Below are 22,077 nucleotides of genomic sequence, written 5' to 3' on the forward strand. Positions count from 1 at the left end.
CACTCAGGTATGGGTCACTCAGGTATGGGACACTCAGGTATGGGACACTCAGGTATGGGTCACTCAGGTATGGGACACTCAGGTATGGGTCTGCTAATTCAGACCTCTCGCTTGTTTTATGTTATTGAGTTTAGTCTGCAGTGAAGTGTGTGCCTCTGGATGTATACCCGCTGACCCCATTAGCAGCTGACGTCACACTGCCTTGTAGGTTTGCATGAAACCGGGGAGTGCATTTTCCCCTTGACTTACACCACTATGCCAAGTCCACCTTTCTCAGTCATAGTCTATGTATTTATGAAGTAAGAGATGTTCTGTGAGGGTCAAATGGAGTGCTGCATGGAAAAATTTCTTTTAACAAAACCTATGTTGGAGAAGGACTTCTGGTGTGGCGTTGCCAGTTAATATGGTAAACTGCAACGTCGGTGTGGGCCGTTAAGGCCAGCAGTTTTAACTCACCAGCTGCTCCTTGGAAACCCTGTTCAGGGTCGCTTTGAGTTGGATCCCGACTCGATGGCACTTAGCAGCAACAACAGCGATGTTGGAGAAACAGAATATTGTATAGGCTCAGGGTATCTCCCAGGGTTTGTTAATGATGGCGGCGGGTTTGGCACTGTTCTTGTATTACTTGCCATTGAACAGATTCTAAGTGGTGGTGACACCGAGTATGCAGAGTAGAATGGCTCCATAGGGCTTCAAGGCTGTGACCTTCTGGAAGCAAATCAGCAGACCTGCTTTTGAGGGGCCTCTAGGTGAGTTTGAACCGTCATCCTTTCTGTGAGTAGCAGAGAGCATGTCTATTGTGCCATCCAAGGACCTGGTTTTAGCCTAAGTTCATAAATTCTCTGGTATTCTTCCCTCCAAGAGGTAAAACTGAATTCTTCCTCCCCTAGGGCATGGGCTGGACTGAGTGACTACCTGCTCATAACTGGTGTGTGGAAAGGACAGCAACAGGTGAAGGATAGCACATTCATCCCAGAATCATTGGTACCATGCATATCCTAATGTGATGGAAAGAAGGCACAGCCACTCTGTGGTCTTCTACAGTATCCGCAACTGCAATCCAGTCTCGAGAAATGTCAGACAGACAAAATGCCTTACAAGTGTTCTTCCCTAGTGGCCAGACTGAAAGACAAGGAAAGAACGAGGCATTGGGAAGAAGTTAGACCCTTACAGTGTGTCTTGTCTGTGTGACATCAGAGCAGTCAGAGACGTGACATTGAACTGCAGTGTTGTATCCCAGATGGGGTCCTGGAACAGAGAACAGACATTGGTGAGAAACCCGAGGAAATCAGGGTAAAATCTGCAGGTAATAGTATTGTTGTTGGCTGTTGCTGTTGCACTTAGACAGACTCACAGAGACCTGTGCACACAGAACAAAACACAGTTGTGGTTACGTTGATACCACGGTGTCAGTCCATCTCGTTGGGAGGCTTCCTCGTTTTTGTTGACCCTCCACTTTACCAAGCATCATGTCTTTTTCCAGGGACCAATCCCTCCTGAAAAGATGCATAAGTATGAGAGACGAAGTCTTACCATCATCACTTGTGAAGAACATTCTAGCTGTACTTGTTCGAACATAGATTTATTTGTTCTTCTGGCAGCCATGGTATTTTCAGTATTCTTCTTCAGCCACATAATTCAAATGCATCAGTTCTTCTACAGTTTTGTCTAACTTTGACGTGCAAATGAGGTGATTGAAAATACCAAGGCTTGCATCAGGCACACCTTGGTTCTCAAACTGACATCTTTTCTCTTGAGCATTGTCGTCTTGTGCAGAAGATTTGCTTAATGCAGTAGATTGTTTGTTTTATTGACTGCTGCTCCCATGAGCATTGATTGTGGATCCAAGTAGAATGAAGGCTTAGACAACTTTAATCTTTTCTCCATTTATCATGATGTTATTTATTGTTACAGTTGTGAAGATTTCCATTTTCTTTACATTGAAGTGCAATCCATAGTGAAGGCTGTGGTCTTTGATCTTCATCAGTAAATATTTTAAGCCCTCTTTGCTTCCAGCAAGCAAGGTTGCATCACCTGCATATCTCAATTGTTAATGTCTTCCTCCAATCCTGATGCCACGTTCTTCTTCATAAAACCCAGTTCCTCAGATCACTTGCTCAGTTTGCCTTTTAAATTAGTATGGTATAAGAATACAGCCCTGACACACACCTATTCTGATTTTAATCCTTTCGGTACCCCCTTGTTCTCTTTAATGACTAACTCTTGGTGTATGTACAGGTTCCTCATGAAAACAAGTGATCTGCAATGTTGTCCATAGTTTGCTATAATCTACACAGTCAAATGCCTTTGCATAGTCAATAAAGCACAAGTAAACATCCTTCTTGTATTCTCTGCTTCCTGCCAAGATCCAGCTGACATCAGCAGTGATATCCCTTCTTTCGTAGTGTTTTCTGAATCCAGTTTGAATTTCTGGCAGCTCTCTGTGGATGCACTGCAGCAATTGTTTTTGAATTGTCTTCAGCAAAATTTTACTTGCATGTGATATTAATGATACTATTCAGCAGTGATTTTTGCATTCTGGTGGGTCACCTTTCTTTAAAATGGGCACAAATATGGATCTCTTCCCATTACTTGGGTGGGCAACTGTCTTCCAAATTTCTTGGCAAAGATGAGTGAATGCCTCCTGTGCTGCATCAGTTTGTTGATAGATTTCACTTTGCGTTCCATCAATTCCTGGACCTTTGTTTTTCCCCAGTGCCTTCAGTGGAGCTTGGACTTCTTCCTTCAGTACCATTGGTTCTTAATCATATGCTACCTCTTGAAAAGATTGAACATTTACCAGTTCTTTTTGATACAATGACTATGCATTCCTTCTATTTTATTTTGATGCTTTTTGTATCATTCAATATTTTGCCCCTAGAATCTTCCGATATTGCAAATTGAGGCTTGAGAAATACTGACCGTGTTCTTCCCTTTTTTTCTACCCCTAATTCCAGGCCTTCATACATTTCGTTGTAATACTTGGCTTTATCTTGTTGAGCTGTCTTTCGAAGTGTTCCATTCACCTCTTTTATTTGCTCATTTCTTCCATTCGCTTTAGCTTCTCTATGTTCAAGACTAAGTTTCAGAGTCTCTTTGTCAACAAGAGCAAAATAAGATTTTGAATACATCCCACTTAAATCTAGAGACCATCTCAGGAACAGATTTGATGCATGCCATTCTAATGACCGAAGTCCAGAGGAACTGTGGGATGACATCAAGAACTCCAGACATGAAAAAAACAAGAGGCCATTAAAAAGACAGGTGCTAAATAGTCTTGTAGCAGTGTTCATTACTTAGTTTTGATCATTGTACCGTAGTTAGCTAAGGGAAATGGATGAAAGATACATGGAGCTCTCTATGCTGTTTTTGTAAATCTTCTGTAAGCCTACAATTATTTTGAAATAAGTTTTAAGAAATCGAATACATGTAAAGTGTCACATAGATGTCTAGCAGTACTGCTATTTTATTAGAAAAAAGTGGTATTTTCTGTAGTGTATTCAAGGGCAGATAGATAGTACAGAAAATCTATAATCAGCATAATAAAAAATCAGATTTATCTGATGACATTTTGCTGCCATGTGAAATTTTTACTTAATTTTCTTTGTTACCATTTCAGAGCACTTATTCTATTATAAGTTTTTAGTGTGTTTGTTCTTCTGGCAGATCTGCTATTATCCTGTTCCTTTATTCCATGTTCAGTTTTAAATGTGCATATGTAACGTGCACTTTTTACTTAGCTGTGGGGGAGGAATGACAGATCAGAACAGTTGAGGTGGAACCTTGTGAACAAAATTTAAATGTTCAAGTTTGATAAATGATGACATTGGATAACTGGTCATGGTCACATCGATTCTGACTCTAAGCAACCCGTGTGTGTCCGAGGAGAACTGTACTCCCTTGGATTTTTTTTAAATGGCGTATTTAATTTGTTGTTGTTGTTGAGAGTGTACACAACAGCAGATACACCAGTTCAACAATACATACCTGTACATTTCAGTGGTATAAATTACTTTGAAGTCCTGCAATAATCCTCACCCTCCTTTTCCTCACAGCCCCCTAACTTTCTCATCTAACCTTTTGCATTGCTCTTGTCAGTTTGGTCCTATTTGTTCATTTCTTTAAAAGACCACATGCCCAAGGCTTAGTGTTTCACTAACTAAGCTAAACTCTTATCTGGTTAAAGGAAGACATCAGAGGGTATTTTTAATTTAAAGTTTAAAGATGATCTCAGGGCAAAAGTCTTGGGGTGTCATCTTGTCTCTCTGGTTCCAGAAAGTCTGGATTCTATGAAAATTGGCATTCTATTCCACATGTTTCCCTTTTGAGCATCATTCAGAACAGTCCGTGCTGATATCTAAGATCCAGCCAATTCTTTTGCTCTCATGGAAAAGGAGTCAGTTGTTCACTCCTTAGGTTTTTCAATAGTAGTTTTTTAAAAAGTAGATCAGTAGTCCTTACTTCTGAGTTACCTCTGGGTAGACTGGAGTCTCCAATTAAAGCAAATAAGTCTTTTTTTTTTTTTTTAAGTTTTTATTGTGAATTAATGTAATATGTGATAGTTTACATGGAAGAACACCAGCTTTGCCTTCATCCTACTGTATTTCGTATTATTGCAATGATTACAATCCCCTCCATGCATCATCAAACAACAAAAGGCTACACCCTGCAAGCCTGCCTCCTACCCCCAGCCATCAGCACACAGCCCCTCTCTCCCTCCCTGAGTCCAGAGTTCCCAGCAGCTCCATCTCTCCACATCATCTCTGCCTCCATTTCTGGCGTGACTGCATCTCTGGGTAGAGTCACACACTCTGGTCTTCTCACTAAAGCAAATAAATCTTTTAAACATGATAAATATAATAATGACATTAGAACAGCAAGCAATTATGGAATGGTAGAAATCTAGCTCTATTTTAAGCACTTTGTTGTTCTACTTGTCATTGTTAGGAGCCATCGAGTCGTTAACGACTCATAGCGACCCTATGCACAACAGAACGAAACACTGTCCAGTCCTGGGCCAACCTCATAACTACTGCTATTTTCTACTCATAGGGACCCTGTGTAGAGTTCCTGGTATTACTGGCATGGTGCTGTAGGATAGGCACTGGACTCCAAGGTCAGTTTCAACCACAGTGTTGGCTGTTCAAACTCACCATTAACTCCTTGGAATTCCTATACAGGGCTTCTCTGAGTCAGAACTGACAGAACAGAAATAGAGTTTCCAAGGAGCGGCTGTGTTTAAACTGCCGACCTTGCAGTTAGCAGTTCAGTGCTAACCCTACAGCACCATTCCAGTACTTTACACATATCATCTATTTAATCCTTAAAACCTATGAGGTAGGCACCACTTTTATCACCATTTTACACATAAGGAAATTGAGACACAGAGAGGTGTAACAGTTTCCTCAAATTTTTATGACACACAGAGCATCAATTTTACCCTATTTTTGAGAATCCCCATTGCTGGTTTCGTACCATAATGTCTATCTACTAAAGTAACACTCAGGTATCCCCCGTGGCATGTTGAAGACTGTAGGCTCCTATGTGAGCAATTCCTTAAGCCACTTTTCTATAGCACCCGGGTCCCAGATGTGTAAAGTACTGGTTCCATTTAGACTCTGCCCCCACAGTGATGTTCAGGATCTCCGTCACTGAAGTGTAGCACGTTGCCATTTCTGCAGTGATAGCACATGCTTTGCATGGAAAGGACAGGATACAGATGCGGCAAAGTGACGTGCCAAGTCTTGGTTTGTGGTGAACACCAAGAAATACTTTGCTTTAAATGAACTGGTGTTCTATTCTTGCAGAGACTCTGTCCTGTGAAGGGAGAGAAAATGCCGGGACCTCTTGAAGTCAGCCTTCCCCACCATGCTTTTCTGAGCCCTGTAGCTCCTCCGAATGCCTCTTCATTCACACTTACCTTTCTCTGTGAGGTCTGTCCTGTCCTCTCCTTCCCTGTGTGTTTATATTTCATGGCTCATTCCAGCTGACACATTGTGTTAGTGCGATCACACAGATGAGAAGGAGCAAGAGCTCTGGGAGTGTTGTTTCTCATCCTCACAGGTCAACAGGCATATGTTCAAAGATAGCATCCCTGGATGGCTCTGCTTGGGGCATAATTGATCAGTATCAAGTTTGCAGGGCAAACTTGTTCATTTCACTCACAGACAGCTGACTTGTTCATTTCACTCACAGTGTGCTGATTTCATATGCAATGTGGGCTCATATCTTAGGGCTCAGCATCTAAGATATATATTAAGCTGTCAAGAGACTGGCAATAAAGGAATGAATGGTTTATAATGTGATCATCTGTGCCGTGATAACCAACATCTGTGTTTTCGAATCAAATAAAAATACATTGTGGTTATTATCCTTTCACCCATCATTAATAAATATTATTTCCTGTTAGAAGTGATGAAAATATTTTCTCATAAAACCCTTATTTGCAAACCCATCTCTAGTATAGCTTTATAGTCTTTAACAAGTACACTCTGTAGTCTCCAATGTTTGGACACTCATAGCGCATTTCAGACATTCTTGAATTAAGTAATGCCACTTTGCCAGCTCCATTAAAATGTTCTCACTTTTGTGGCATAGTCACATGGAGGAAAAGTAGGTAATGTGCATTAACGCTGTTGTTGTTGCAATGTGTCGTCAAGGTGGTTCCAGCTCATAGTCTCTCTGTATAGGATTTCTGAGGAGTAGCTGGTGGGTTTGAACTGCTGAACTTACTTTTATAAAATCTTAAAGATAAATTCACTATTAAAGTAAGATATAAAAAATCAAATACACCTATGTTTCACTGTTTCCTTCTATGACATTTTGCACTGAGGACAAAAGTAAAAAATCTACCAGAGGACTATTTTGTGCCTTAACTACATGTGTCTGGCAGTAATGAATGCTGCTGAGAGAAGCAAGGCAAAGTGGACTTCTGGTTGTGATGGTTATGGTGTTGCATCATCTTGGCTGGGCCAGGATTCTCAGCTCTTTGTGTGGGGGTTTAAAAAAAAACTCTCAAGCAGCCATTGGACTGCAGGCAACCTGGAGAAAGACTTGGGAAGATTCTCAGGTGGTATCGCTGGTAGTCCAGGCCCCACATGGGTCCATAGCCAGGCCCGGAAAGCCTATGCTTAGGCCATAGTGAATGATATTGCAGAGGGAGTTCTGCCAACAGCCAGGCCCTGTTAGGGATAGCTGCTAATAGGGACAGCTGCTGACAGGCTTTGGGACGCCTTCTACCATGTGTCTACGATGCCTTGGCCCAGCCACAGGAGGTGCAGGGTGATGGCAGGATCAATGTCAGATCGCAAGCAAGCACTGGGAGGCCATGGTGGGAAGCAGGGGAGGCAATGGTAGGGGGACTGTGTGAAGCTGTGAGGCAGGGTCAGACAGAGGATGAGCAGGGTTCCCACTCAGGGAGGGTGGTGGGAGGCACAGGGTAGCAGATGACCTACTACCGCTACCATCCTGAACCCCTGCAGGCTCCATGGTTGTGGGGAGGGATGTGGGGTGGGGGTGGGGCTGCCTCACAACACACACAGCATTGTTGTTAGCCGCCATTGAGTCGGCTCTGACTCACAGTGACCCTATGCACAACAGAACTGAAGCATGGCCCAGTTCTCCACCTTCCTCACAATTGTTATTATGCTGGAACCCACTAGGAGCACCCAATGGGCAGTGAGCAACTGGGGTTGCACCCATGCCAATGATGGGACACGGCTCCCAACTCTCGCACAATGCTGATTTTGAATAAAGACCTGGTCTTTGGAACCTACCTACATTGATAAGTGGAGTCCTGGAATGGCGCTGTGGGTTAATGCGCTGGACTGCAAAGTTGCTTTGAACCTCAAGGCCAATGTTTCAAGCTCACCATCCACTCCTTGGAAACCCTATACAGGCTCGCGATGGGTTAGAACCAACTCGACAGCACTTAAGAACAACAACAACAACATATTGATAAACGAGGAGGTGGTGTTCCTGTCGATGTTAGGCATCGTCAGGTTATCTCCAACTCACAGTGACCCTATTCACAACAGAGCGAAAACATCCTGGTTTTCTGCCACCCTCACAATTGTTGTTATGTTTGAGCCCATTGTTGCTGCTGCTATATCAGTCCATCTCGTTGGGGGTCTTCCTTGCTTGCGCTGACCCTCCACATTAGTTAGCGTGATGTTCTTGTACAGGGACTGGTCGCTCCTGATAATATGTCCCAAGTATGAGAGACAAAGTCTTGCTTCCTGAATTCTAAGGAGCATTCTGGCTATACTTCTTCCAAGACTTCTTCTGGAAGTCCATGATGTATTTGCTATTCTTCCCCAACATGATAATCCAAAGGCACCTAATCTTCAGTCTTCTGTAGTCATTGTTCAGTTTCCACATGCTTATGAGGCAATTGAAAATATGGCTTGGGTCAGGTACACCTTAGTCTGCAAAGTGGCATCTTAAATACTTTAAAAGACATCTTTTGCAGCTTATCTGTTGGATGCAATAAGTTACCTCCCTGAGCCTTGATTGTGGATGCAAGTAAAATGAAGTCTTTGACAGCATCAATCTTGCCTCCATTTATCATATTACTTATTGGCCCAGTGGTGAGGATTTTCATTGACATGTAATCCATACTGAAGGCTGTAGTCTTGGATCTCCATCAGCAAGTGCTTCAAGTCCTCTTCACTTTCAGCAAGCAAGGTTGTGTTATCTGTATATCACAGGGGTTGATGATCCTTCCTCCAATCCTGATGATGCATTCTTCTTCATATAGTCTGGTTTCTGCTCTTATTTGCCCAGCATACAGATTAAATATGCATGGTTAAAGGATACAACCATGATGCACACCTTTCGTGCTTATAAATCCTGTAGTATCCCCTTGTACTGTTCAAATGATTTTTTCTTGGTCTATGAACAGGCGCTCTGCATGAGCACAAGTAAGTGTTTTGGAATTTCCACTGTTTACAATGTTACCCATAGTTCGTCATGATCCACACAGTCAAATAAATGCCTTTGCATAGGCAATGAAGTACAAGTAAGCTTCTTTCTTATGTTCTTTGCTTCCAGCACAAATTCATCTGAAGTAAAAAATGCTATTCCTTGTTCCATGTCCTCTTCAGAATCTAGCTTGAATTTCTAGCAGGTAGCTCCTTGTCACTGTGCTGCTGCAGCCATCTTTGAATTATCTTCAAAGTTTTGCTGATGTGTGATATTAATGATTTTGTTTTATTATTTCCACTTCTGTTGGATCACCTTTCTTTAGAATGGGTACAAATATGGATCTCTTCCGGTTTGTTGGCCAGGTAGCTGTCTTCCAAATTCCTTGGTATAAACTAGTAAGTACTTACAGTGCTAGATCAGTTTGTTGAAACATTTCAGTTTGTTTTCCATCAGTTCCTGGATCCTTGTTTTTCATCAATACTTTCAGTACAGCTTGGACTTCTTTCTTCAGTACCTTTGATTCTTGATCATATGGAACCTCCTGAAATGGCTGAATGTCCATCAGTTCTTTTGGGTACGGTGACAGTATTTTGTCCTGCGTCATTCAATATTTTGCACATTGATGTTGTTAGATGCCGTCGAGTTAGTACCAATTCATAGCAACCCTATGCACAACAGAATGAAACACTGCCCAGACCTGGGCCAACCTCACGATTGTTGCCATGTCTGAGTCCATTGATGCTGGCATTTTGCCAGTCTAGCTCATTGGGGGTCTTCCTCTTTTTCCCTGATCCTGCACCTTATCAAACATGATCTCCCTCTCCACTGACTGGTCCCTCTGACAATATGTCTGAAGTATGAGAGACATTGTCAGGCCATCCTGGTGAAAGAATACAACTTTGTCGCACACCTTTCCTAATTTTAAACCATTCAGTGGTCCCATGTTCTGCTCCAACAACTGCCTCATGGTCAATGTGCATACAGGTTCTTCATGAGCAAATTTAAGTGTTCCAGAATACTCATACTTTACAATGTTGTCCATAGCTTGTCATGATCCACGCAATTGAAGGCCTTTACATAGCCAATAAAGCATAAGTAAACATCTTTCTGGTATTCTCTGCTTTCAGCCAAGATCCATCAGACATCAGCAGTGATATCCTTTATTCCACATCCTCTTCTGAATCTGGCTTGAATTTCTAGAAGTCCTCTGTCAATGTATGGTGGTAGTCATTTCTATATCACCTTGAGTAAACCTTTACTCTCTTGAGATATCAAAAATTTTGTCCGATGATTTCCTCATTCTGTTCTTCACCTCTCTTTGGAATGGGCACAAATACAGATATCTTCCAAACAGTTGGCAAGATAATTATCTTCCAAATTTCTTGACATAGATGAGTGAGTGTCTCCAGTACCACCTCACTTTGTTGAAAGATTTCAATTTTATTCCATCGATTCCTGGAGCCTTGCTCTTTGTCAATTCCTTCAATGCACCTTGGACTTCTTCCTTGAGTATCACTGGCTCTTGATCATATGTTACCTACACTACAAAGAGGTCTTGTGCAGCAGATTTGCCTAATGCAATAAATTACTTGTTTTCTTGACTACTGCTTCCATGAGCGTTGATGGTTGATCCATGCAAAACGAACTTTTTGACAGCTTCAATCTTTTCACCATTTATCATGATGCCATTTATAGGTCCATTGGTAAGGATTTTTGTTTTCCTTCCATTGAGAAGGCTATGGTCTTTGATCGTCAGTAAGTATTTTAAGTCCTCTTCACTTTCAGCAGGCAAGATTGTATTATCTTCATGTCACTTTCAGCAGGCAAGATTATATCATCTTTCTCTAATCCTGATAACCTACACATACTGCTTTCAGTTTTTCAGATGATTTGGTCAGCATACAGATTGAATAAGCATGGTGAAAGAATATAACCCTGGTGTATATGTTTCCTGATTTTAAACCACTTGATATTCCCTTCTTGGGTCCGAATGACTGCCTCTTGGTTCCTGAATTCAGTGTTCCTGAATATTCATTCTCCGCAATGTTGCCCTTAGCTTGTCATGATCCACACAGTCGAAAACCTTTGCATGGTCTATAAAGAACAGATGCTGTAGTATAAGCACTGGACTGCAAGGTCGGTTTACATTGCAAGTTTGGCAGTTCAAACACACCAGGCACTCCTCAGAAACCATAGAGTCGCTGTGAGTTGGAAAAACAAACACCTTTCTAGTATTCTCTGCTTTCAGCCAAGATCCATCTGAAGTCAGTAATGATATCCCTCGTTCTGTCTTCATCTAAATCCTACCTGAACCTCTGGCAGTTTACTGTCAATGTACTGTTGCAGCCATTTTTGAATTATCTTTAGCGAAATTTTAACTTGCATGTAATGTGAATGATATTGTCCAATGATTTCCGCATTCCATTAGGTCGCCTCTCTTTGGAATGGATGCAAATATGGATTTCTTCCAGTCAGTTGGCCAACTAGCTGTCTTCACATTTCTTGGCATAGATGAATGAGCGCCTCCACTGCTGCATCAGTTTGTTGAAAGATTACAACTTGTATTCTGTCAATTCTCAGAGCCTTGTTCTTTGTCAATGCCTTCAGTGCACTTTGGACTTCTTCAGTACCGTTGTACTTGATCATATGCTGCATCTAGAAATGGTTGAACATCAACCATTGCTTTTTGGCACATTGACTCTGTTTATTCCTTCCATCTTCTTTTGATGCTTTCTGCATCATTCAGTATTTTCCCAAAGAGTCCTTCAGTATTGCAAGTCAAGGCTTGAAAAATTTTCTCAGTTGTTCAGCTTAAGAAATACTGAGCATGTTCTTCTCTTTTGGTTTTCTAACTGCAATTCTCTGCACATTTCATTATAATATTTGGCTTTGTCTTCTTGAACTGACCTTTGATTTTTTTTCTGTTCAGTTCTTATACCTCCTCATGTTTTTCCTATTTGCTTTAATATTTATACCCTGGAGAGCAAGTTTCAGAGCCTCTTCTGACATCCATTTCGCTCTTTTCATTCTTTCTTGTCTTTTAGTGACCTTTTGCTTTTTTCCTGTGTGATGTTCTTAATGTCATCATACAGGAAAAAAGCAATCTTTTCTGGGTTTTGGTCATTAATGTCTAGTGCATCAAATGTGTTCTTGAGATGATCTCTAAATTCAGGTGGGATGTGTTCAAGGTTATATTTTGACTCTCGTGGACTTGTTTTAATTTTCTTCAGTTTCAACCTGAACTTTCATATGAGCAATTGATGGTGGCTTCCACAGTCTGCCCCTGCCCTTGTTTCATCTGATGATATGGAGCTTTGCTACAGTCTCTTTCCACACATATAGTCACTTTTATTTCTGTGTATTCCGTCTGGTAAGGTCCATATGTATAGTCTTTTATGTTGTTTGTGACTTTCCAGGCTAAGACAGACTAGGAAGAAGGACAAGTGGACTACTTCTCAGTTTAACTACTGACCACCTTACAAATAGCAGTGGAACACTATCAGATAGCACCATAATATTGCATGTTGAAACACTATGAATAGCACCAGAATGTTGTCAGACTCAGTGCCAGAAGATGAGTCCCTCAGGGTAGAAGGCACTTAAACTACAGCTTGGGGAGAGCTGCTTCCTCAAAGTAGAGTTGGCATAATGACATAAATGGAGTAAAGCTTTCAGGACCTTCATTTGCTAATGGGGCACAAGTCAAAATGAGGAGAAACAGCTGCAAATACCCATTAATAATCAGAACATGGTATGTATGAAGTATGAATTTAGGAAAATTGGAAGTTGTCAAAAATGAAATGGAACACTTAAAGATTGACATACTAGGCATTAGTGAGCTGAAATGGACTGGTACTGACTATTTTGAAATCTGACAATCACCTGGTTTACTATGCCAGAATGACAAACTGAAGACTAATAGCATCACATTCATCATCAAAGAGAACATTTCAATATCTATCTTGAAATACAATGCTGTCTGTGATAGGGCAATATCCATACGCCTACAGGGCAGACCAGTTAATAACATTCTTATTCAAATTTATGCACCAACCACTGAAGTCAGTGTTGATGAAATTGAAAAATTCTACCAACCTCAGTCTAAAATTGATCAAACATACCATCAAGATGTATTTATAATTCCTGGCGATTACATGCAAGTAAAAAGTAGGGTAGAAAAAGTCCACTCATCAGCCAAGAGAGATGACAAAGAAATTTGTTTGGGCAAAAGCAAATATAGGGTTTAGGATTTACTCTAGGGGAAAAATGAGTCCAAATTGAAATATATTCTATAAAAACCCTATAATTAAGTCTTAACCAGGAGAAAGACAAAGACAAAGACAGTTATCCTGCATGATGGGAAACCATCTGCATGATGCCAAGGTAGAGTCCAAAGAATTCCTGGCTGTGGGACTAATTATAGACAATAGAAAATAGAGGAAATCATCTCAGATTCATGGTTGGTGGCAGATCAGCTCTTCACTGTCATAAACAGGATTACAAAAGTGGAGAAAGGATGCCGCATGCAGTAAGCACACAAATGCAGATTTAACTGGCCTACAGGATTAGTCCTGGGTTTTGACCAGCTGGCTATGTGGTGGTCTGCGTATGACTCATGACTTTGGGGCCCTGAATCTTAGCTGCCAGCACCCCAGCCTTTAGGTGACATGTGTCTATAAATCACTAAGGACATTGCCCATGTGAATTTCCTGAGTGCAAGGCTGCCCTGCCCTCTGCTGGTGGTGGTGGTGGTGGGGCTAAGGGTAGAGAATGGTTGTAGGTGACTTTTAAACACCTGCTTGAGGGCAAAGTTAGGTAGGATCAGAACTCAAAGGAAGTCTGAACTTTGGCCAAGACTCAGAACGGAGTTGGGGCTCCCCCTCCCCCACCCCCATGAACTGCAGCCTTTAGGGTGTGAGTTCTAATCCAGATTTACAGCACATAGTTTGGGTGCACACTGTTCAATCCTTAGCAACTTAGATACTAGTTGAATAACCTCAGACTTTGATTTGATACCATTTGGAATGGTCCTGAGTTGGTTGTTGTTGTTATGTGCCGTTGAGTTGGTCTGACTCGTAGAGACCCTGAATAGGATTTCTGAGGAGTGGCTGGTGAGTTTCAATCACTGACCTTGTGGTTCAAATGGACTTTGTGGTTGAGTGCTTATCTTATAGTACCACATCAGGACTCCGTACCAAGTTTAGGAGGTTTTGTTATTAAGTGCTGTTGAGTGGATTCCGACCCATAGCAACCCTCTATAACAGTTTCCAAGGAGTATCTGGTGAGCTTGAACCTCTGACTTTGCAGTTCAAATGGCTTTGCAGTTTGATACATTAGCCCACAGTACTATACCAGGATTTCATCCGTCCGTATATTTTGAGCACTGGATTGCTTACTGAAAGATAGACAGTTCAAATCCACCAGCCACTTCTGGGAAAACCTATACAGGGTTTCTATGACAAATTGAAGAGGAACCGACTTGACAGCACTTAACAAAAACAACAAATTTCTATGCTACCATATCCTGCTCTCTCTTACACCTCTTAACATCATTGTTCCCACAACCCAGGACCTGGCTATTAATGAATGAACGAAGTTTTCTCCAAATTAATTCAATTCTTTAATTTGACCTTAAAAAATAATACAAGCAACTGATCATCATTATACCTTAAACAGCTGTTAATCAGTTACCACGAAATATAACTTACAGAAAATTCCTGTTTGGATAGGGAGAGTTATTTATCCTAAACAGTAGCATTAAATCTTAATTTGCCTGTTTGTGAATATAGCAAACTCTGTGTATGAATGTATTTGTTGTTAAGTGCCATTGAGTCAGTTCTGACCTGTAGCAACCCTGTATAGGGTTTCTGAGGAGCTGCTGGTGAATCGCAATGTTGCAGTTCAAACCAACTTTGCAGCCCAGCACATTAAACCCATAGCGTCACACCAGGACTCCATGTATATGTGTGATGGTGATGGTGATGGTTTTGTGCCGTGGAGTCAGTTCCGATGATAGAGATTCTGAAGAGGGTTTCCAAGACTGTAAATCTTTACAAGAGCAGAAAGCCTCATCTTTCTGCTGTGGAAGGGCTGATAGTTTCGAACTGCTGACCTTGAGGTTAGCAGCCCAATTTGTAGCCAGTAAGCTACCAGAGCGCCTTGTTTGTTTGAAGTAGACATCTTTATTTGCCTTGAAGCACTTTTAAATAGAGTGGGACTTTATAGAGTGTCACTTCACATACCATTGAAGTCTGAGTTCGAATCAGGATTGAGGCACACTCTAATGCAGATAGAAATATCCTGAGGGCCTTGTCATTTTCTAGAGACCTTCACTGAAGCCTGGAAGGAGAAGGCAGTAATCTTTGTAGCAAGACGAACTTTGAAAGTACTGGCCTTCCTGTGAAACAGGTTGAAACTGGAACTCCTGTGAGTGTGCACAATGTGTATTCTGTCCAGATCTCCCTGCGCTTGTCCTTGGATCAAGGTATATGTTTAATAACATAGAATGGCATCTTCCACAAAATGAAAACATGTGTGCAAAAAGTGACAGCAGTGAAACAGTAGCTTACAGCTTTTTACTTTGAGTCCCAGTGGCTTTGTGATTTTGCTTATGTTAGAAATGCGCTGTTGGGACTGATTAGGAGAGAAGTGCTACCCAATTATATCAATCATTAGTATTCTCTGTTATAAGAGGTAAGGAAAGCTCGGGTACTAGAAGAACACAGCCTGCTTTTCCTTTCTTTTTTAAGCAGTTCGGTTATCTTCTAGTATTGGTAAAAATTTGGTTTGTTGGCTCTAGAAAATTCAAACCTAAATTCACAGCAAGTACATTGTTAAGTTCTATTGCTGTTGTTTTAAGTGACATGATTATTGGCTGTCAGTCAATAATAAAACATAAGCATTTTTTTGAGCACCAGCTTTGTGTTAGAACTGTTTTCTTCCTTAGGAAGTTTGTTCTTGTTCAAGAGTAAAAGACTAACTGTATTCAAATAAAGCAAAGGGGTTTATGGGAAAGCACAAGAACATTTGAATAGGAATCATAGATTATACCCTTTGGAGATCATGAACCCAAGTGGTGGCCCTTTCTTAAGGATACATATTCATAGGCTGGACTCAGGAGTCGGTTCCTACTCCTGTATAGGTTTTCCAAGGAGTGGCTGATAATTTTGAACTGACTTGATGGCACTTAACAACAAACAACAGGTTTACATTTCAGCACTTAGAGATTCATCTGGTCTTTTCTCTGTGACACCCTTCCATGTGCTTCTCTGGCTGATTGATACTCATCCTTCAGCCCAGCCTCTCAGTAGAACCTTCTTCTCTGACGCTTTTATGAGCTGTCAGACCTTGTTCTGCTCCACTTTGCTTGCATGCTTTATTGGAATTTCTGTTCTCCCAGCTGACTGTATGTTCCTTTGCTTAAGGACTATCTCTAGGAGTCCGTGAAGAACCCGAAACACTGCACACCTGCTCAGTGGTTGATTGTGGTTTACTGAATAACATTTTCTTTTTGCTATGGAAATTGGATTAAGCTTATTCATCCAACGTTCTTAAAATTTCCACTCAGAGCTCTGCTCTTGATGGCAGCTGAGCTGGGGGGAACAGTTTGGGCACCCATTGAGTGGAAGCTTTGCTCAACTTTAATTTTTCAGTCAGAATTGTGTAAACTGAATGAACTGAGACTTCTGTGGTGGTGGCAACAATATTAATCATTGTAGTTGTTGTTGTTGTTAAACACTATAGAGTCGGTTCCAAATCATGATGACCCCTCATAGGGTTTCCAAGGAGCTAATCATTGGTTGTCTTCAATTAGGGTATGGACAAGATTAACTGTTTCCTTGCTGTTGCAGGCTTCATCTTCGGCATCGTCTTGTCCCTGCTTAAGATGAATTGTTGTTGTTAAATGCTGTAGAGTCGGTTCCGACCCCTAGAGACTCTATAGGGTTTCCAAGGAGCAACTGGTGAGCTTGAATTGGTGAGCTTGTTGACCTTGCGGCTCAAACCAACTTTGCAGTCCAGTGCATTAACCCACAGCGCCACACCAGAAGTTGCTCATTGATAAAGTGCTGATTTCTTTGGGACATTGTCTCCATAAGCTTTCTGTAAAGCACTGGTGATTTCACCATTCATCCATCCCAGCTTCATCATAAACTTGATGTTTGTTCTCGCTTCAGTTTTAACAGAATTCATGTTTCTGTGATAAGTGCTTTTCTCAAACTGATATCTTAGGTTTCTTAGCACCTCAAACTAGATCCTGTTCAAATATGTTATAACAAGTTAGTGTAAAATAATTTTGGTGCAAACATTTTTTTAAATCCATGTTTAGTTTTTTCATAACACATATTTTACTTTTCAGTAAGCCAGCATTTGGCAAACTATGTTCCACAGACTACCGATACCTGAGAAATGTAACAGGAGTTCTAGGTGGTAAGGGGGGAAACAGAATTTGGGGAAATCTCTTCATTAAATAAAATTTCAGAGGCATTTTTACTCTCGGACTTTTTTGAACTATAATGTGCCCAAATGAATTGTGCCAAAGAGAATGATATAGCATGCAGTATTTTCCAAAATTATATATTAACAGAAGCCGTCTTTAAACTACTCTTATCTTCTCTTGAGAGACTATTTTTCAAAAGATACAGTTTAGAAAAGCAGTGCTAAACTATTCTATATTATGTTGATTCAAGTTCTTTGTATTAAAGTCATCTTGACTTTATATGTGAACAAAGGCAATTGAGAAGATATTGGCTGTCGGTTCATTTCCTGAATTTTTCTCTGATTTGCTCTAAGAGTTATGACAAATTTGAAGATTCTGGAAATTATTTTCATTTCTTCATCAGTAAAGGAGATCTGAGGAGATCATGGTCAAATACTCAACCTTGGATTCGTATTTTGCTAAGAGGTACCGGTCAAGATGTATGTGTCAGAGAGAATATACCACATCACAATAGAAATTCCGCATCCATCCCTGTTACAGAATGCTTTCTCTCATTGTCTGGGGTAGGCTGGCTTGATCTCTTTGTTTTTCTTTTTTTTTATTGGAGACTTAGTTATCAGCTGGGGCCCAAGCAACACTGCAGGCACCTCTCTGATAGCGTTTGGTTTTTAGTTAAAGGGAAAAAAAGATCCTTTCTAAACTGTTAAATATTAGCTTCATGTGTCTGGTGTAAGAAAGTTTAACTTGATCAAATTCAAATCTCAGAATAAATAAATAAATAAAAAACCTATACCCAAAATGCACACGGTGATTTGTGGTTACTACTACTTAAGGAGCTCTGGTAGTGTAGTGGTTACAAGTCGGGCTGCCATCCTCAAGGGCAGCAGTTCGAAACTACCAGCAGTTCCATGGGAGAAAGATGAGGCTTTCTGCTCCTGCAAAAGATTGACAGCCTCGGAAACCCTGTGCAGAGTCACTATGAGTCGGAACCGACTCCATGGCACATAACAACAACTACTTACAAGGAGCCCTGTTGTGGTGCTGTGGGTTAATGCGCCAGACTGCAAAGCTGATTGAACTGCAAGGTCGGCGGTTCAAGCTCACCAGCTGCTTCTTGGAAACTATACAGGTCGCTGTGGGTTGGCACTGACTCGACAGCACTTAACAACAACTACTACTTACAAATCACCTTCTTTTTTTTAATGCTCAAGATAGAGCCTCCTGCAAACCTCAGGCACAGAAGTTTGGGGAATGGCCACACAGCTTAACCCTGCTTCTGACTGTTGTTGTTAGGTGCCATCTAGTCAGTACTGCCTCATAGTGACCCTACATGCAACAGAATGAAACACTGTGCCAGGTCCTGTGCCAACTTCACAGTCGCTGTGCTTGAGTCCAGTGCTGTTGTCATTGTGCCAATGCATCTCACTGGGGGTCTTCCTCTTCTTCTCTGACCCTCCATCTTACCACACATGATATTCTTCTCCAGCGACTGGACCCTCCTAACAATATGTCTGAAGTACAAGAGACAAAGTCTGGCCATCCTGGCTTCCAAGGAGCACCCTGGATGTACTTCTTCTGTTTGATTATCTAGCAGTCCATGGTACGTTTAATATTCTTCTCCAACTCCATAACTCAAATGCATCAATTTTTCCACAATCTTCCTTATTCTCTAACTTTCTCATGCAAATGAGGTTATTGAGAATACCATGGCTTGGGTCAGGCGAACCTTAGTCTTCAAACTAATATCTTTGCTTTTCAACTCTTTAAAGAAGTCTTGTGCAGCAGATTTGCCTGATGCAGTACGTTGCTTGATTTCTTTACTGCTGCTTCCATGAGTGTTGATGGTGGAGCTGAGCAAAATGAAGTCTTTGACAGCTTCGATCTTTTCTCCATGTGTATGAATGTTGTTTATTGATCCAGTGGTGAGGATTTTTGCTTTCTTTGCATTGAGGTGCAACCCATACCAAAGGCTGTGCTCTTTGATCTTCATTAGTAAATTTTTTGTCCTCTTCACTTTCAGTAAGCAAGGTTGTATCATCTGCATATCGCAGGTTGTTAATGAGTCTTCCTCCAATCCTGACGCCACGTTTTTCTAACTGGAGGCCAACTGTTCTTTTTCATCAAACACAGCGAATGTCCTTACTCAGGAGTTCATGCTTACCCAGAATTGCTCCTTACTCAGGGGAAGACCAATAAGGTGGAGTACGTGCTCTTCATCGAGAAAAGGATTTTTCACAAGTAGCTTAGTTGTTGTTATTGTTAAGTGCTGTCAAGTTTGTTAGACTCTTTGTTGTTGTTGTGATGTGCCGTGGAGTTGGTTCTGATTCATAGTGACCTTGTACAGGGTTTCTGAGGCTGTAAATCTTTACGGGAGCAGAAAGCCTCATCTTTCACCCACGGAACAGCTGGTAGATTTAAACTGCAGACCGTGAGATTAGCGGCCCGATTGGTAACCACTACGCTGCCAGAGCTCCATAGCAAGCCTGTATAGGGTTTCTGAGGAGTGGCTGGTGAGCTTGAGCCACCAACTTCGTTGTTCAAACCGACTTTGCAGTCCGTCCAACACATTAACCCATAGTGCCAGAGCAGGACTCCAGGAGCAGAAAACGTTAATAAGTGTCAGGTGTGAGGCATGGTGCATTATTTGTAATAAGCTCTTGCGTTCCGGAAAGAGCAAGCATTCTAGTAGTCTAGATTGTTATTCCCAAGCTTGGGTCTGGTGCCCTGGCGTGATAGAGTCCAATGAACAAACACTCAGATAAACCAAGGAGCTCTGGTAGCGTAGTGGTTACAAAATCAGACTGCTAACCTCAAGGTCGGCAGTTTAAAACTACCAGCTGTTCCATGTGAGAAAGATTAGACTTTCTGCTCCTGTAAAGATTTGCAGCCTCGGAAACCCTGTGCAGGGTCACTGAGTTGGAACTGACTCCAAGGTACAACAACAACAAAAATAACAATGGATAAACAAAGAGAGAAAGCCTTTGTTAGTAGGAAGCCAGCTTCTGAGGCCCCTGCAGCAAAGAAGCTAGCTTTCTATGGTGTCCATGACGACTTCTTACAAGCATCATTTATACCGTTCTAACAGTGTTCATCAATGTAAAGGTGGGCTGCAATTTACCACTCTACCAATCATACGAGTTCCCAAGGTGATCAGATGTCCTGACACACATGTCCAAAGGGAGCACATGCTTAACTCTCAGGTGCTTGCTTGTCTGTATGGTGCATCCTCATCAGAAGCCACACAAAGAAGGACCGAGCTACACTCCTAGGTGACCATTAACTTGATCAAAGCATATATTTAAGAAACAGGGACAGGAAAGGGCTCTCTGTGTGTAAGAGAGCGAGAGGGACAAGAGTGAGAGAGAGAGCTGCGTTAGGCAATCTGGTTAAGTTGTCAAAATGGCTGTATTCAGGCTTTCAAGATGGGCACATTTTGATTTGAAACTTACCTAGTCCTCATAGAAGAATTCCTGTATCACTTAAGAAGAGGAATTGGCGTTAGTCGACTCTCTTGAAAGGAACGAGACAGCAATATATTCATATGATCATTTATTCAGTAGGTGTTTGCTGAGCACGCATTATGTGCTGGAGAACAGGTAGACAAGAGTCCCTGCCCTCTTGGAGCTTCAGGCCTGATGTGGGAGGATTTTCTAATTCACAGAAGGTCCTGGTGGCTCATAAATATTCTCTCATGTATGTCTCTGGTCTGCTGTGGCATCATCTCTATTTAAGGTGAAGCAGCTGAGCCTCCCAGCTAGTGAGCAGCAGAACTGGACCACAGTGAGGTCAGTGTGTCCGGTAAGCCCACAGCCCAGCGCCCCACTGACACTTGGTCCCCCGATGGCCATCCTCTTTGTTACTTCGTCTTCCTGAATGTCAGTGTTGTAGAGTGTGAGAAAAAATAGGTTTGTTCATCATTTAGTTGTGTGTTTTTCAGAGCAGCCATTGGTAGGACTGGGCTTAGTTTTGTCTCTGGATGTCATGGCATCTGATAGGTTGAGTCTGCTCTGCCATGGCAAACATTGTGCCCCCTCAGTGTCAGCGGGAAGATCCATAATGCCTTCTCAAGGTGAGCCCCATAGCACCTGCCCCGCTTATGAATTAAACCCAGGCTGTGTCTGCCACAGCGGACCCTGCTGCAGATCCTAGATTTTGTGAAGGAATAGAACGAAGGTAATGATATCCAGGGGGAAAAAACAAAAATGACAATACACGTAAAAAGGAGGCCCGAGCGTCCCAGGCGTTCCCCACCACCTGCCTAAGTGAAACATGTACAAGCTGACCGTCAGCATGGGCCTGTCACCAGGCTTGGCCCAGCAGGTAGTGTTACCTGCCAAGTGGTACTGACACCAGTTTCTTATCAAATTAAGGTTCTGATTGTTGTATCTGGTCCAACAGAAGGTTTGGCCAAGCCTCGTACTGGATAGCCAGGGATTCTGTTCATTGTCCACGTGAATAGTAGCCCTCTTTGATCACTTTCTGTGATTGAGTCGGCACTATCATCATCTGTTTTCCATTTCAAGAGCAGTGTGAGATTTCTGTGCAGCGATGAGGACTCTGGCTCTGGAGCCACCATTAAGAAGCCCTGTTTGCTGTCCGGTCGCTTCTGACTCATCACGTGCCTGTAGGACAGTGTAGCAGTGCTCCATAGGGTTTCAAGGCTGTCGGTCATTATGAAAGCACACTTCCGCATCTTTCTACCTTAGTGGCTTCAA

At 41.8% G+C, this 22,077-nt stretch overlaps 1 protein-coding gene across 1 annotated transcript in view; it reads left to right on the forward strand.

Moving 5' to 3' along the window:
• The window catches only part of EXOC4 (exocyst complex component 4), a 947,076-nt gene that overhangs the window by 504,044 nt on the left and 420,955 nt on the right, over positions 1-22,077 (forward strand). The window contains 1 exon segment of the mRNA XM_006861146.1: positions 4,575-4,600. Coding sequence (XP_006861208.1) covers positions 4,575-4,600 — 26 coding nt within the window.

This window comes from Chrysochloris asiatica, unplaced genomic scaffold (assembly GCF_000296735.1).
Source record: "Chrysochloris asiatica unplaced genomic scaffold, ChrAsi1.0 scaffold00041, whole genome shotgun sequence".
NCBI lineage: Eukaryota > Metazoa > Chordata > Mammalia > Afrosoricida > Chrysochloridae > Chrysochloris > Chrysochloris asiatica.